This window comes from Nylanderia fulva, unplaced genomic scaffold (assembly GCF_048542155.1).
Source record: "Nylanderia fulva isolate GAGA-0341 unplaced genomic scaffold, ASM4854215v1 Scaffold1117, whole genome shotgun sequence".
Lineage (NCBI taxonomy): Eukaryota > Metazoa > Arthropoda > Insecta > Hymenoptera > Formicidae > Nylanderia > Nylanderia fulva.
The window spans coordinates 1-13,292 of NW_028189321.1; the positions used below are offsets into that span (position 1 = coordinate 1).

At 27.0% G+C, this 13,292-nt stretch overlaps 1 protein-coding gene across 1 annotated transcript; it reads left to right on the top strand.

The window, feature by feature from the left end:
• The first annotated feature begins 1,607 nt into the window (after positions 1 to 1,607).
• Positions 1,608 to 11,564, top strand: LOC114928068 (aminopeptidase N-like). The gene is made up of 12 exons (XM_085488478.1): positions 1,608 to 1,717; positions 3,654 to 4,109; positions 4,604 to 4,787; positions 5,389 to 5,527; positions 5,758 to 5,824; positions 8,105 to 8,448; positions 8,995 to 9,272; positions 9,969 to 10,159; positions 10,298 to 10,594; positions 10,678 to 10,744; positions 10,889 to 10,954; positions 11,110 to 11,564. The coding sequence occupies exons 2-12, from the start codon at positions 3,820 to 3,822 to the stop codon at positions 11,209 to 11,211; spliced, it is 2,025 nt and encodes a 674-aa protein (XP_085344604.1). The 5' UTR covers positions 1,608 to 1,717; positions 3,654 to 3,819; the 3' UTR covers positions 11,212 to 11,564.
• The last annotated feature ends 1,728 nt before the right edge of the window (positions 11,565 to 13,292 follow it).

The following is a 13,292-nucleotide window of genomic DNA, read 5'->3' on the forward strand; positions in this document are numbered from 1 at the left end:
AAATTTTTAGTTTTGCTCATTAAGTACAATGTAAGAATAAATAATTAAAGTATTAAAATTTGAAAGTTAGCAAAAATTGATAAAAATAGATGAAAAAAAAATAGTACACCTTGAGATTAATCAGTAAGCGATTATAATATTTACGATTTTATAATATATACTTATAATTATACATACAAACGTAAGTACAGTATAAAGGCACAGTATTGTGCATAAAGACATGTATAAATAAATGTATACTTCTAACAAAAAATATAAAATATCCCATTTTAAATAATGTATTGTTGTTATTTCAGAACCAGGACTTCTCTTTCGACAAATACTTTATACAATATTGAATGAATTTGAAAGCAGCGTCGCGTCATAAGTATGGTCTTATTTCAGATGGAGGCATTTTTGAAATTTTATAATTATCATCATATTTTTAAATGTTTTATGTTCTATTCTGTCAAAAATATGTAACATTTTGTAATGTATTTGTTATATTATTTTAGCTTAATAAATTTCTGCACAAAATAATGTGGAGAAATTGATTGATATAAGAAAAACACTCCAACGATTTAAAAAAATTGCAATTTAAAGCAATGTGCAAAAAAATTTATAAATAAATGCTCTGATATCTATTTCGTTTTTTAATATTTTGTTATAAAAAAATATTATAGAATCTTCAAAATATATACATTCACAGAAAAAACAGTATCCTTAAGAAAATGCAAATATGCCTTGATTCAAGTATATTTTATCCTTATAATAGCGCCAAATATAAATAATTTTGGATTAAGGATAATTTATCCTTAAAACAAAGTGCAAAATATTCTTGGTTGAAGCTGAAATTTACTTATAAATATTGCAAGGGCAAATGACAAGTGAGCATCGGATATAAGCGGTACTTTCAAATAAATATAATAATTCTTAGTTCAAATGTGACTAAGTTTGTTTTAACCATATACGATTTTTAAAACAAGAATATATCTTAAGGATAAAATATACTTTACACAAACTTATTTATTATTAAGGCAAATGAAAATTTGTGATTACAAAGAGCATTCTATGCTTAAATCAATCAAATAGCGTTCAAGAATAAAAATATACTTGAATCAAGAATTCCTTTTTTTCTGTGATCTTACATGTATAATGACACACTTACACTAATTGAATTATATAACTACATTTTGTGAAGAAAATTATTATAATGAAATTATCGAAAGATAAGTATATCACAAGAAATTACACCATATTTTTTGTGAAAATGTTTTTCGAAATAAATAATATGAATTTGTAAATGATGCATATTTATTTGATTAATTAGGCAAAATTTGAATGTGCTTAATTAAGACAACTGATACACACAAATGCCGCTACACGTACACAAATATATATACCTATATATACATAAATGTATATAGAATATATACATATATATATATAACGACCTCCAAAGTTTTGTTGACCTAACACATCATATTTAGCATGATGACACGTACAGAGAATCGACTGATTTCAGTATTTCGTGGTCTTTCGAACCATACAGAGAATCGACTGTCAGTTTTTCGAACTATATCGTGGTACAGATACAATACTTTTAATAAAGTGTGTGAATCTATTATATTCTTCCAACATTGCGTGCTGCTAGTATTATTTGGTTGCAGTTAATTGTTAAAAAATATAAATTTTATCAATATACTTTTGCAATTAACATACTGTTCCGAAATATAAGGTAAGTCAGAATAAGTTAAAAATATATAAATATATATATTTGTTCACAAATACAATAATATTTAATCATACAGTATAAAGGATATTTATAAAATTACCAACGGATATTTACGATATAAAGAGAATACTTTTATTCAAAATTATTTTTAAATTTTAGTTCTGCGATAATTTCAAATAATATCGATAATATAATATTTTACGAATTGTAATGTTGAAATAATCGTGAACCATCAAAAGTTTGATATCGAATAAACTATTTCTGAAACTTACAAATACTACAATTTACATAACAGATACTAATTATTATAACAGACACCTTTAATTGTTCTTTCATTAATAGATTATAAAAATTCTGTTTTCTAAACTTTGTCGAAATGCATAACAATTCATTTAAATTTTTAACAGAAAATACGAACAAAGAAATACAATTTTTTACAAGATTCTTTTGTGATAAAATATATACATATGTACGCTTTCATTAGACTCGTGCGAGATTTCATATCTCACATGTTCATCACGCTGCGCGGCTCGCACGAGACTGTTTCGCGCGTGACCACTCATCGACCACATGACTACATGTGATGGGACTATCGGTCTCGCGCTCGCGATATCCCGCATGAGAATCAGTCTTGTCCGAATTGCTCACCTGAAAAGACGTATCGAATATACTAATCTAATCAAATAATCAGTTTCGCGTGAGCCGTGTAGCGTAATGGACGCGTACAGACTCGATATTTTGATCAAAAGATTGTAGAAAATTATATTTTTCGTTTTCTGTTAATAATTCATATATTGAATTTGTATGAATCACGTAATTTATAAATATATTTCTATGCTTGCATTACAGTAATAATTGTATTGCGTTACATTTTTTGAAGTTTTATTATCAAATAATAATATAATTTTGTTTCGCGCACGTAATTATATTCGATTAAATTAACCGAAATAAGAAGTATATAGAAATACGATATAGTATGTATATATATGTATAAAATAGTTGCCAAATTCGGCGAATTAAAATTATGATCATTTTCATTACATCAGGCAACTCTCATTGCGAAAATTAACAATATGACAATTGTAAAATAAATCATAGATAATAATATCAAAAGCGCGCGCGAAGCGCGCTCTTGTGTCGTCCAGTGATTTAAAAAAGTCATCAAAACTATATTTAATTTCTCTATTTATCTTTTGTTTACACAATGTGTTTTACAGATCTAAAATAAATATTCCTTTTCCGACATGATGATAACTCTAAAACTATTATTAAATAGCGGATTAATGTTTATCGCTGCGATGGCTTCTATTCGTAATGAATTATCTTTATGCTGTCAACCATCAAAATATATAAAACCAATCCATTACGATATCAAGCTTATATCATATATTGAAGGACATATTTTACATGGAGAATACAATATCAGCATAAGCATTTTTAACAAAACGCAAGACGTATTTTTACATTCAGAAAATCTATGTATTAAAAATATAATTTTATTTTCAAATATAAAAGAATATTATGAGAATGATAATGATAATGTTTATAACTCAACTTATAATATTGATAAAAACATAATTCATGTTTCTTTTTGGGATGAGTTAATACCGGGAAATTACACTTTAAATATAAAATATCATGGTATTGCTGATGAAATATTTAAAATTTTTGACACGAAAGAAAAAATTGCGTAAGTAAATAGGATATGTTTATTAAAAAAGTACAATGTGCAATTACATAAAACATTGCAATTAATATATGTTATTTATGCATCAAATGTTTCAAAAATTATTATACATCATTGAATTTAAATATAAAAACAATTAATCTTTATTTTTAGTGCATATTATTACATATTACATTTATACGTTTTTTTAATTCCAATATTTTTATGCTTGCTAGAAATGTTTTATCAATTTATATTCTTTAAAATTTATAGTCTGTTAGCTGGTATTCATTTCAATGTAATATGCACCCGATTGTCTTCATGTTGGGATCAACAGAATGTATTGTACGAGACAACCTTTAACATATCTATAGGATGTAATCAATGTACGGCTCTGTCAAATATACCATTGCGACAAACGGAAGAAAATGAGTCCAAGATGTTATGGACACACTTCGCTACCACATTTTCAATGTCGTCTTATCTTGCAACAATGATTGTGTCTAATTACTTATTACGTATTGATGTCGACAATCGAAATATTGAAATGTGGTGCAGTAACGAATATGGATCTCACATGAGATTTGCAAGTAATTTTGCTGAAAGTATCACGTCGTTGTTTATAAATGAATGGAATTTACGTTCGGAGCAAATTCTGAAGGTGACTCATGTTGTGATTCCAAATTTCCATGACAATGGCATAATAGATTTCGGAATTGTTTTTTATAAGTGAGTACAAGTGCTTCAAATTACATTAAAAATAAAATTATATTAGTATACAGAATTATAAAATATAAAAACATGTATATTTTTTGTTTCTGTAAACGTTCGAAAGTATAAGGAATGCAAAAACAATTTTACTTGAATTAAATTTATTCGTATGATTACCAAATTAAAGTATACCGTTTTAATATGTACATTATATCATACTCCCTAAGATAAGTGTTAAAACCGCAATAAAGCTATAAAAGAATTGACATTTTTTTATTTATTTCAAATTATTGTTCTTTGTCAACGATATACACATTAACGGAAATTTATCGTTGCTACATATTGTAAATTAAAAAATAAAGAAAGTATTTGGTACGATTTATACTGATTTGCTAAATTGTACTCATGAGTTTGTAAATGGTATAACTATAAAATTAAGATATTGTAACAAAAATACAGTTTTTATTTCTATAAAATTTCGGATTCTTATCTTCTAAATATTATACTTTCAGGGAAACAGATATCATCTACGATAGAAATTTATATCCTATTGCTCAGAAAATCAAAGTAGCTCAATTAGTAGGACGTAAAGTGACACAGGAATGGTTTAATAATATGTTGAACGATCCGTTAGTGTCGGATTTTTGGTTTAAAAAAGGTCTTATTCCATTGCTTGCAACGTATGCTGTCAGTAAGGTACATTATTCTAAATATGTTTAACTCTATATCTTGTTTCCATTTTCTCACAAACAACATAATACTTAAACATTCATATATTGCAAAACTTTCTTAAATCAAACCCTTTTTACAAAACCTATATGCATTCTTTGTGAATTGTCTTGAAAACATTTAGTATTATTTAATATAATTTAATATAATTAATATAGTAAACTGTTTCTTAAAAAATACTTTTTTCACATCTTTACATACATATATAATTATAATTTATTAAACATTTTTATTTTAACGCCACTTTATTATATATTTTTAAATTTTATGTAAATAATATAAATTAATCAAAAACTAGTACACATCATATTTATTTTAATAAAGTTGATAAAGAGCAGTCTGCAATATAATATCATATGAGACAATATAATTTAAAAATTATGTAACGTTTTCTAATTATTTTAATACAAAATTTTTGATTTTATTATTATAACTTTTTAATATGTGTTTTTTAAAATGAGAAAGTGTTTTGTTCTAACAATGAGGTAACGATAATAATATTAGTATTTGCATTTAATGCTAGTATAATCAGAACGGTTATATTTATATATTTACTATTTTGTTATAGATTTATGAAGATGAGCGAATAATAAATTTATTTGTTGTTCAAAATCAACATTACTCTTTTAATTTGGATAGTTATTATTATATGTTGAATTCTACTTCACAAGCTAACAGTTTATTGGAAATTCCCAATTCTATCAGAGGTATACGTAATATACAATAATAAAATAGTCCGTGTAAATTTTTAACTCTTAATATTTTAAAATATGTGTAAAATTAGAAGATAATTAATCCTTTATCTGGATTTTAATAAAATATTATTTTGATAAAAGTACTCTTATACGCGCGCCCCCGCACACGCACATGCATACGCACATTATGGTAAATGTATATTTATAATATATCTAATTCATAATTTTAATGAAAATCGTAGCACCTTTTATACTGCGCATGTTGGAACCCTTTATCACAGAAGAAATATTTCAGACATTCATAAACAGGTATGTATATAACAATAAGTGAGTAATACAATCTATCTGTATAATATAAGTACCGTCTGTCAAATTACTTCCGCATTTGTGGACCGATTTTCATCAATGGTACCAAAATTTTATAAATTTTCCGGGGAGTGTGTCAATTAGTGATTTTTTGTTAGTTTTACGCCTCCATCCACGCACCCACCCACGCAATCATATTTTTGAACCGATTTTTTTGAAATTGGTACCAAAATATAAATCTAAATCATAAAGAAGGCTTAAAGAGCCATACGCGGATGTTTTCTACGTACATTTACAACGAAACTAAATTTTCGTTGGAAACAAAGCGTGCGCAAGGCACATATTATTCTCGGTGTAATAATCAAGACTTTTTAAAAATTGAAATAATCTTTTACTTGAGATTAAATTTCAAAAACCTTTAACTCCTTTGCAGAAATGATTAAATAAATGCAAGAGAAAAATATAGATCCGAAAATCGCTGAATCGGGAATCGAAACCCGAGACCTTTCGCTTGCCGAGCGACTGCTCTTCCATCTGAGCTATTCAGACCCTTCGATTCTATACCCTTCTCTGCTTATATATACCTTATAACGCCTATTCGCCGGCGTGTGTATAAACAAACTAAGATTTATTTTCGCAGGGGGATTAGGGGTTTTTGAAATTAAATCTCAAGTAAGAGATTATTTCAATTTTTTAAAAGTCTTGGTTGGTACACCGAGAATATTACGTGTCTTGCGCACGCTTTGTTTCCAACAAAAATTTAGTTTCGTTGTACGTAGAAAACATCCGCGTATGGCTCTTTAAGCCTTCCTTATGATTTAGATATATATTTATATTACAAAGTCGTTATTGAATCTTTGTTTGTTGATACCAAAATGTTGCAAATTTTATGGAGTTGACGACGATGTAATTTTTTCAAACGTTACACCTCCACCCACGCATTCACCCACGCGCATGCGCTTTTATGGATCAATTTTCACAAAATTGGTACCAAAATGTTGCCAATTTTTCAGAGAAAGCTACTGTGTGGTTTTTTCAAGTTTCATCCCAGCCACGCATCCACTCACGCATTCACACATTTATGCACCGACTTTTTAGAAATTTGTACTCAAATTTTGTCGGAGATGGCTACTATGTGATTTTTAAAACTTTTTATCACTTTATTCACTCATCTATGCACCAACAAATTTGTAGACCGATTTTCTCGAAATTAGTACCAAAATTTCGAGACATACTTTACAAAGAGTTGGAATTTATTTGCCACAACCTGTATTTGTTCATAGTCAACTATATGTAGCATTCTCTAGAGCAACAGAGAGGGATAGTGTCAGAATAAAAATTAATGAATTAAGCAATCAAGGACAAATAATTAAATAAACTAAAATATTTTATGAGAAATGTTGTATACAGAGAGGTTTAGCGGGTCAGCGGTGGGAACATCAGCAAAAAATAAAATAATTAATAATAAAAGATAAAAAAACATTTTGGTACCTGTTTCACGGGCCGAAAAGGGTAGTAGAAAATAATATAAAAAAATAAAACTGTAGAACGTAAATAACGTATAACAATAAAAGTTTTATATAATGTGTCTTATTTTTTTTCGTTTTTTCTGACATTATTTCATAGTGTTTTTTTTCTTATTGTTAGCGTTACAAGGCCGTTATTTTTCTAAATCTTCTATTTAAATTATTTTTAATTTCATTACTTTTTCTATTAAAACAGTTTCTGTAGAAAAAAATTGTTATTTTATCGTTATCACTTTTTTATATACACATCCATTGTTGTTTTATTTTTGTTTCATAATTTGTTTTATTTTAAAATAATTTTTAAAATTATTTTTTTTAATTTTGTTATTTCCTTCATCTCTTCATATCGTCTATAATTCTTATATCTGTGTTTTTTTAATTGCATTCTGTGCTACATTTGTTTTCTAAATTTATTTAACAGATTCTTAAACATGTAACATTTGTCTTCAACTTCTTATTTGTTTGATTTCTTTTTTTAATCATTTTGTACTTTGTCAATACTTTGCTGAAATATAATCTGTATTAATGCTAATAATGCATAAAAAATTAAATAAAATTTATAAATTTGATTTAAAATTATATTATCTCTTTTCTTGTCAGAATATATTGTAGATATAGAATATATAAATATATAAATAGAAGTGCGCAATTTATAATTTACTTCTTAGTATTTATTAATTTTTTTTATAATATTAACATTATACAGACAAAAAATTTTAACATATTTTCATATATTTTACATACTTCGTGAATTTAGGCATTCGCAACGTCTAAGCTTCGAGGATTTTATGCCAGATTTTGCTTCAAGAAGATTTCTAGATATGCCTCCATACATAACAGGAATGAGAAATTGGGAAAATGCGAAACAGCATTGTCCTCTCATTGAAGTAGTACGATATTATAATGAGTCTGTGAGCCAAATGAAAATAAATATTAAATATATCGACACATTAGAAAATCGCAACACCCCTCTAACTTTTACTACGGAAGCATCTCCCGATTTTGACAATTTAACTTATTATTTTCTACCCGTGTCAGGGTATTTAATAACATTACCATTTAAAGAGGATGGTTGGATGATATTCAATATACAACAAGTTGGTAAATATCGACAAATGGACTTATTATGACTATTATTTCTCGCCTTTATTTTACACACACATACTTGACATAATTTTATGTTTTTATTTATTTTATTGTCCTATAAAAATCTAAAATATTCATTATATAACTGTAATAGTTTTTTTACAAATATTTTATTCTAATAGTATTAAAAATTATTAACAGGATAATTATATATTTATAAAATTAATAATAATAAGTGCAGGTAACATACATTTTTTGTACTGTTACGTGTTACAGAAATTGTATTGGTTAGCATAAAATAATTATTATTAATGCACAACTAGAATCCATTTTATTTTATGCTAAAGAAAATTTTGCACAGTTTCATTTTTAATTTATAATTAATTTTTGATATGTATTCACATTTACATACATATTTGCATTTTATTAAATTTTTATATGTTTTCAAATTATAATTTATATAAACAAAAATATTAAACACAAATGTTTGAAATTTATTATATTAATTATAAAATTATTAAAAATAATAAAAATTGTTAAAATTTATTTACTGTTCGACAGGATATTATCGCGTTAACTATGATGAAGAAAATTGGCGAAGAATTTCAAGTTATCTAAAATCTGATAATTACACGAAAATTCATGTTCTTAATCGTGCTCAAATTATCGATGATTCATTTTATTTAATGATAGCAGGCCAACTCCAATCCCATATATTTTGGAATCTCACAGAGTATTTGCAACAAGAAGAAGATTATATAGCATGGTATCCTATGTTTAAAGTTTTGGAATACATGTATGGTACTTTTCCATGGAGAGAACCGGATGGAAATATTACTGTAAATATTAATAAATTTCAATGAAATAATATTACATTTTAAATATTTGCATATACACTCATTGATCACAAATAATTTAAATACTTAGAAAAATATATTCAGCAATAATAAAATTTTACATACTATTACGTCGCAAACAAATGTGCAAACAAATTCAGTTCAAATAATCACTCACCCGAAGAACTGTCAAAAAGTTTATGATTTTCACTACTGCCAATATTATTGGTATATAACATTGTTATTGGATATATAGCTGGGTGCTTAACATTTTTGTCAATGAATGCAATTATATTGGTTTTATATTAATATTACTTGTTGTAATTAAAAAAAAATTAAACATATATTTATAGTTGGAAAAATTTAATTATATATTTCAAAAAGTAATATTTTATATCTTATTTAAAAATAAAATATAATTAATAAATAGTTATGAAACTTTAATATCTATTAAATATTATGAAACATTTCGCACAAATTAAACCATATTTTTGCGTACAGATATAATACATATATATATTTGCACGTGCATATGTACGTGTATAGATAAACGTTAGCGTCTATAAGTGAATTTGTATGTATGTTTAGTTCATAGAGAAAATTTTAAGAATCTATTAAAAAATAATGAGAAAATATAATAATTAATTTTTGAATACATTTATAATATAAACAAATAAATATATATTTAACAATTTTTAGTTTAGAATAAGGCACGCATTATACACGGTACTTGAAAGAATCAAATATGAAGAAATTGATGATGCAGACGAATTTAGAGTATGTTTACGACAAGAAGCTGCAAGATGGGCATGTTTTCTCGGTAGCATAACCTGTAAGAGAAAAGCCAACAATAAATTAGAACAACATCTCCAAGATCCTACAAAATACAAGTAAATATTGTTATACATATTTTTTTAGCCTTCCTAAATCAAATTTTCTAGTAGGTATAGCCCACAATGTTCAAATGATTTGATCAAGAGATACATATGCTAATCTTTAATAAAAAATTGAATTTTGTTATGTTTTAGACTTTTGCCATGGTGGAAGAAATGGACATATTGTAACGGTTTGACGATAACTACCAACAAAGAGTCTTGGGCTTTAGTGTATGACATAGGATATGTAAAATTTGACCCTAAATTTTTAGAATATTTGACTTGCCCTAAAGATAATGATATAATTAAAGATTATTTAAGAATAAAATCTATTAGAGAAGGAGAAATCCAATATCTTGTTACCAATTTCTTACATATTATTACGAAGCATGCGAAGAATCGAGATATCCTGCAGTACATATTAGACGATTTTTTTAACATAAAACCAAAGTAATTCGACAAATTTTTATAAATATTTTGTATAAAAATTTATTATGTGTTTTATATATGCATTTGTTTTTTTCCGTTTTTAGACATGTTGGTGTAATTGCAGCATTACTTATTATGATTAATAATGTATATCGCGAAAATCTAGCTGAGGTAAAAATTTTACATGTTTATTTATGTATGTATACAAAATGTAATAATAATGCGATATTAATAAATATTATATAATGTTTAAATAATTTAAATAATGTAATAATAACGTTGTCTATTAATAATGGTAAAAATAATACATTCTAGTTTCTAAACAATTACGTTACATTTATGGTGGACAGTAAAGACTTATATGTTGGGATAAAAGAAAAGGTAAATTTCATAAATATTATTATGGAAAACAAAAGAAAAAGAAATATTGTTCTATCTCTCTTATTAATTTTTGAATATTAATTTTATATTTGTTTTGTTTATTATATAAACAGTATATTGATTTCATTGTACAAATTTTTGTTGATCTATATTAGGATTTCATAATACAGAATTATGACAAAATCAAAAGCAAAACATTAATTCGCAAGCATCAAATCAAAGAACAGAGAGTGCATTTTGAAAGTTTATTCGTCTAATGTGTGGATGTAAAAAAAATTGCAACTTTGCATACGTGGATATACTTCATATAAATAATTTTTTATATTGTATATACTATTTATTTTACTGTTTTAATTATTGTTTATTTAGATGTTTTAATATTCGATGCCGCCGTCTTTACAAAACTTTATGACTGCAAGCATCAAGTTTTACATTTTTCTTTTGCGATCTTACTTGAAGTAGTTGAAATATATATTATTACCTGTGTAGTCACAAGAAAGTAATGTAATATTATAATAAATTTTATTATTCATTATAATACATATAACACACATACACATATTGAATTAGTAATTTATTTTCTATCATATAATTATTATAAACATTTATAGCCAACATATTTATATATATACAAAATATTAAATTTTTTATTATATAAACTATATATACATGTAAATTATATATGTATGCCTATGCATGTGTGTATGTGTGTGTATATAAAATAGTAATAATATATATACGTGTATTATATTATATTCAGTTCATATTATATATATATTAAATTTTTAATTAATACATTATAATATTAATAAATGTATGTATACATAAAATATATTTTTAGAGAACAATAAGAATTAATAATTCGTTAACGTGCTATATATGTTCAATATTAATATGTTATTATATAAAATTGATTAATTTTCATTTTTTAATTTACAGTAAATCAAATAACATAATTTCTCTCTCTCTCTCTCTCTCTCTCTCTCTCTTTCTCTCTCTTTCTCTCCCCCCCCCCCCGCCCCCTCGCTCTTGCATATTCCACATTTTAATTTCAATAAATTTATTGAAATAAATTATTAATTTTAATATTAATATTTATAAAATTATATCACATAACTTTAAAATTGTACAACATAATTTCGCGCTTATTACTAATATTTTTTTAAAACAATTAACATATCTAAAATTTTTTTACAGCTCATCAATTAAAATATGAAAACAGAGTTACTATGTAATATATGCACATATTTGCGTATAATTTTCTGTGTATATATATGTAGGATTGGGATTATTTTGAAATATAATTATATCGAGCGAATGATTTTTTGTGTATGGGCGAGCGATAATATTTGTCTCACTTGTTGTTTGCGAGAGACAAACTTTTGACAATAATAAGGACACGAACAAGGCAAAGTGAGTCAGCTCGCATGACTTTGTTTATAAAAAGTTAGGATTACCTTGACGAGGGCAGCGGTTAGGGAACTAACTGAAAATTGAAGAACAGTCTAGAAACCGACAAGAAGGAATATAAATACAGGCAATGGGCTGTCGGACAGGTCAGAAGTTAGAGAGTCCTCGCTCGATTTTGTTACCGTAATCACCGAATAATTCTTGTAATATATCTTTATTTTATAAAGACTTGTAAAATTTTCATTTGATACCGTTCGTCTAAAAAAAGTCCTACAATTTTGGGGGCTCGTCCGGGATTGACGCGAGTTGACGCTGCGTGGGACTGCGAGCGGTTGCAGCTTGAAGTCGGGAATTTGGACGAGTACCGATTTTTCAATGGCGCACGCTGAGAGAGGTGCGAATAGATTTACCGTCAACGAACTAAGAGAAGTACTGCGAGAGAAGGGCTTGACGATAACTGGCGCGAAGCACGAGTTGATTGCCAGACTTTTTGAAGAAGATCCAGCGGGCAGTTGGATGTTGCGAGTGACGAATGAGGAGGAGCAGGACGGGGTGAGAGAGACGATAGAGACGAGAGGTACGAAGGAGAGCGGTGAGGTGGACGAATCGAGCATACATGATACTGAGGTTGAGTATCTGCGACGGTCAATGGAACTTTGTGAAAGAGAAAAACGGTTGATGGAGCGTGAGCTGCGATTGATGCGACAAGAAAACGATTTGTTGAGACGCACTCAAAATGTGAATACTGATGGAGGAGAATTGAGAAGTGAGGTGGCTGCAAGGAGTCCGACGATCTCTCATGAAGCAGGCGTAACCAACATAAACGCAATTGCAAGCCTGTTGGGATATTTTGAGGGCGACAGCAGCACATTCGAATCCTGGAAGAAGCGTGTCGAATCATTGAGAGGCGCTTACAACTTGACCGACG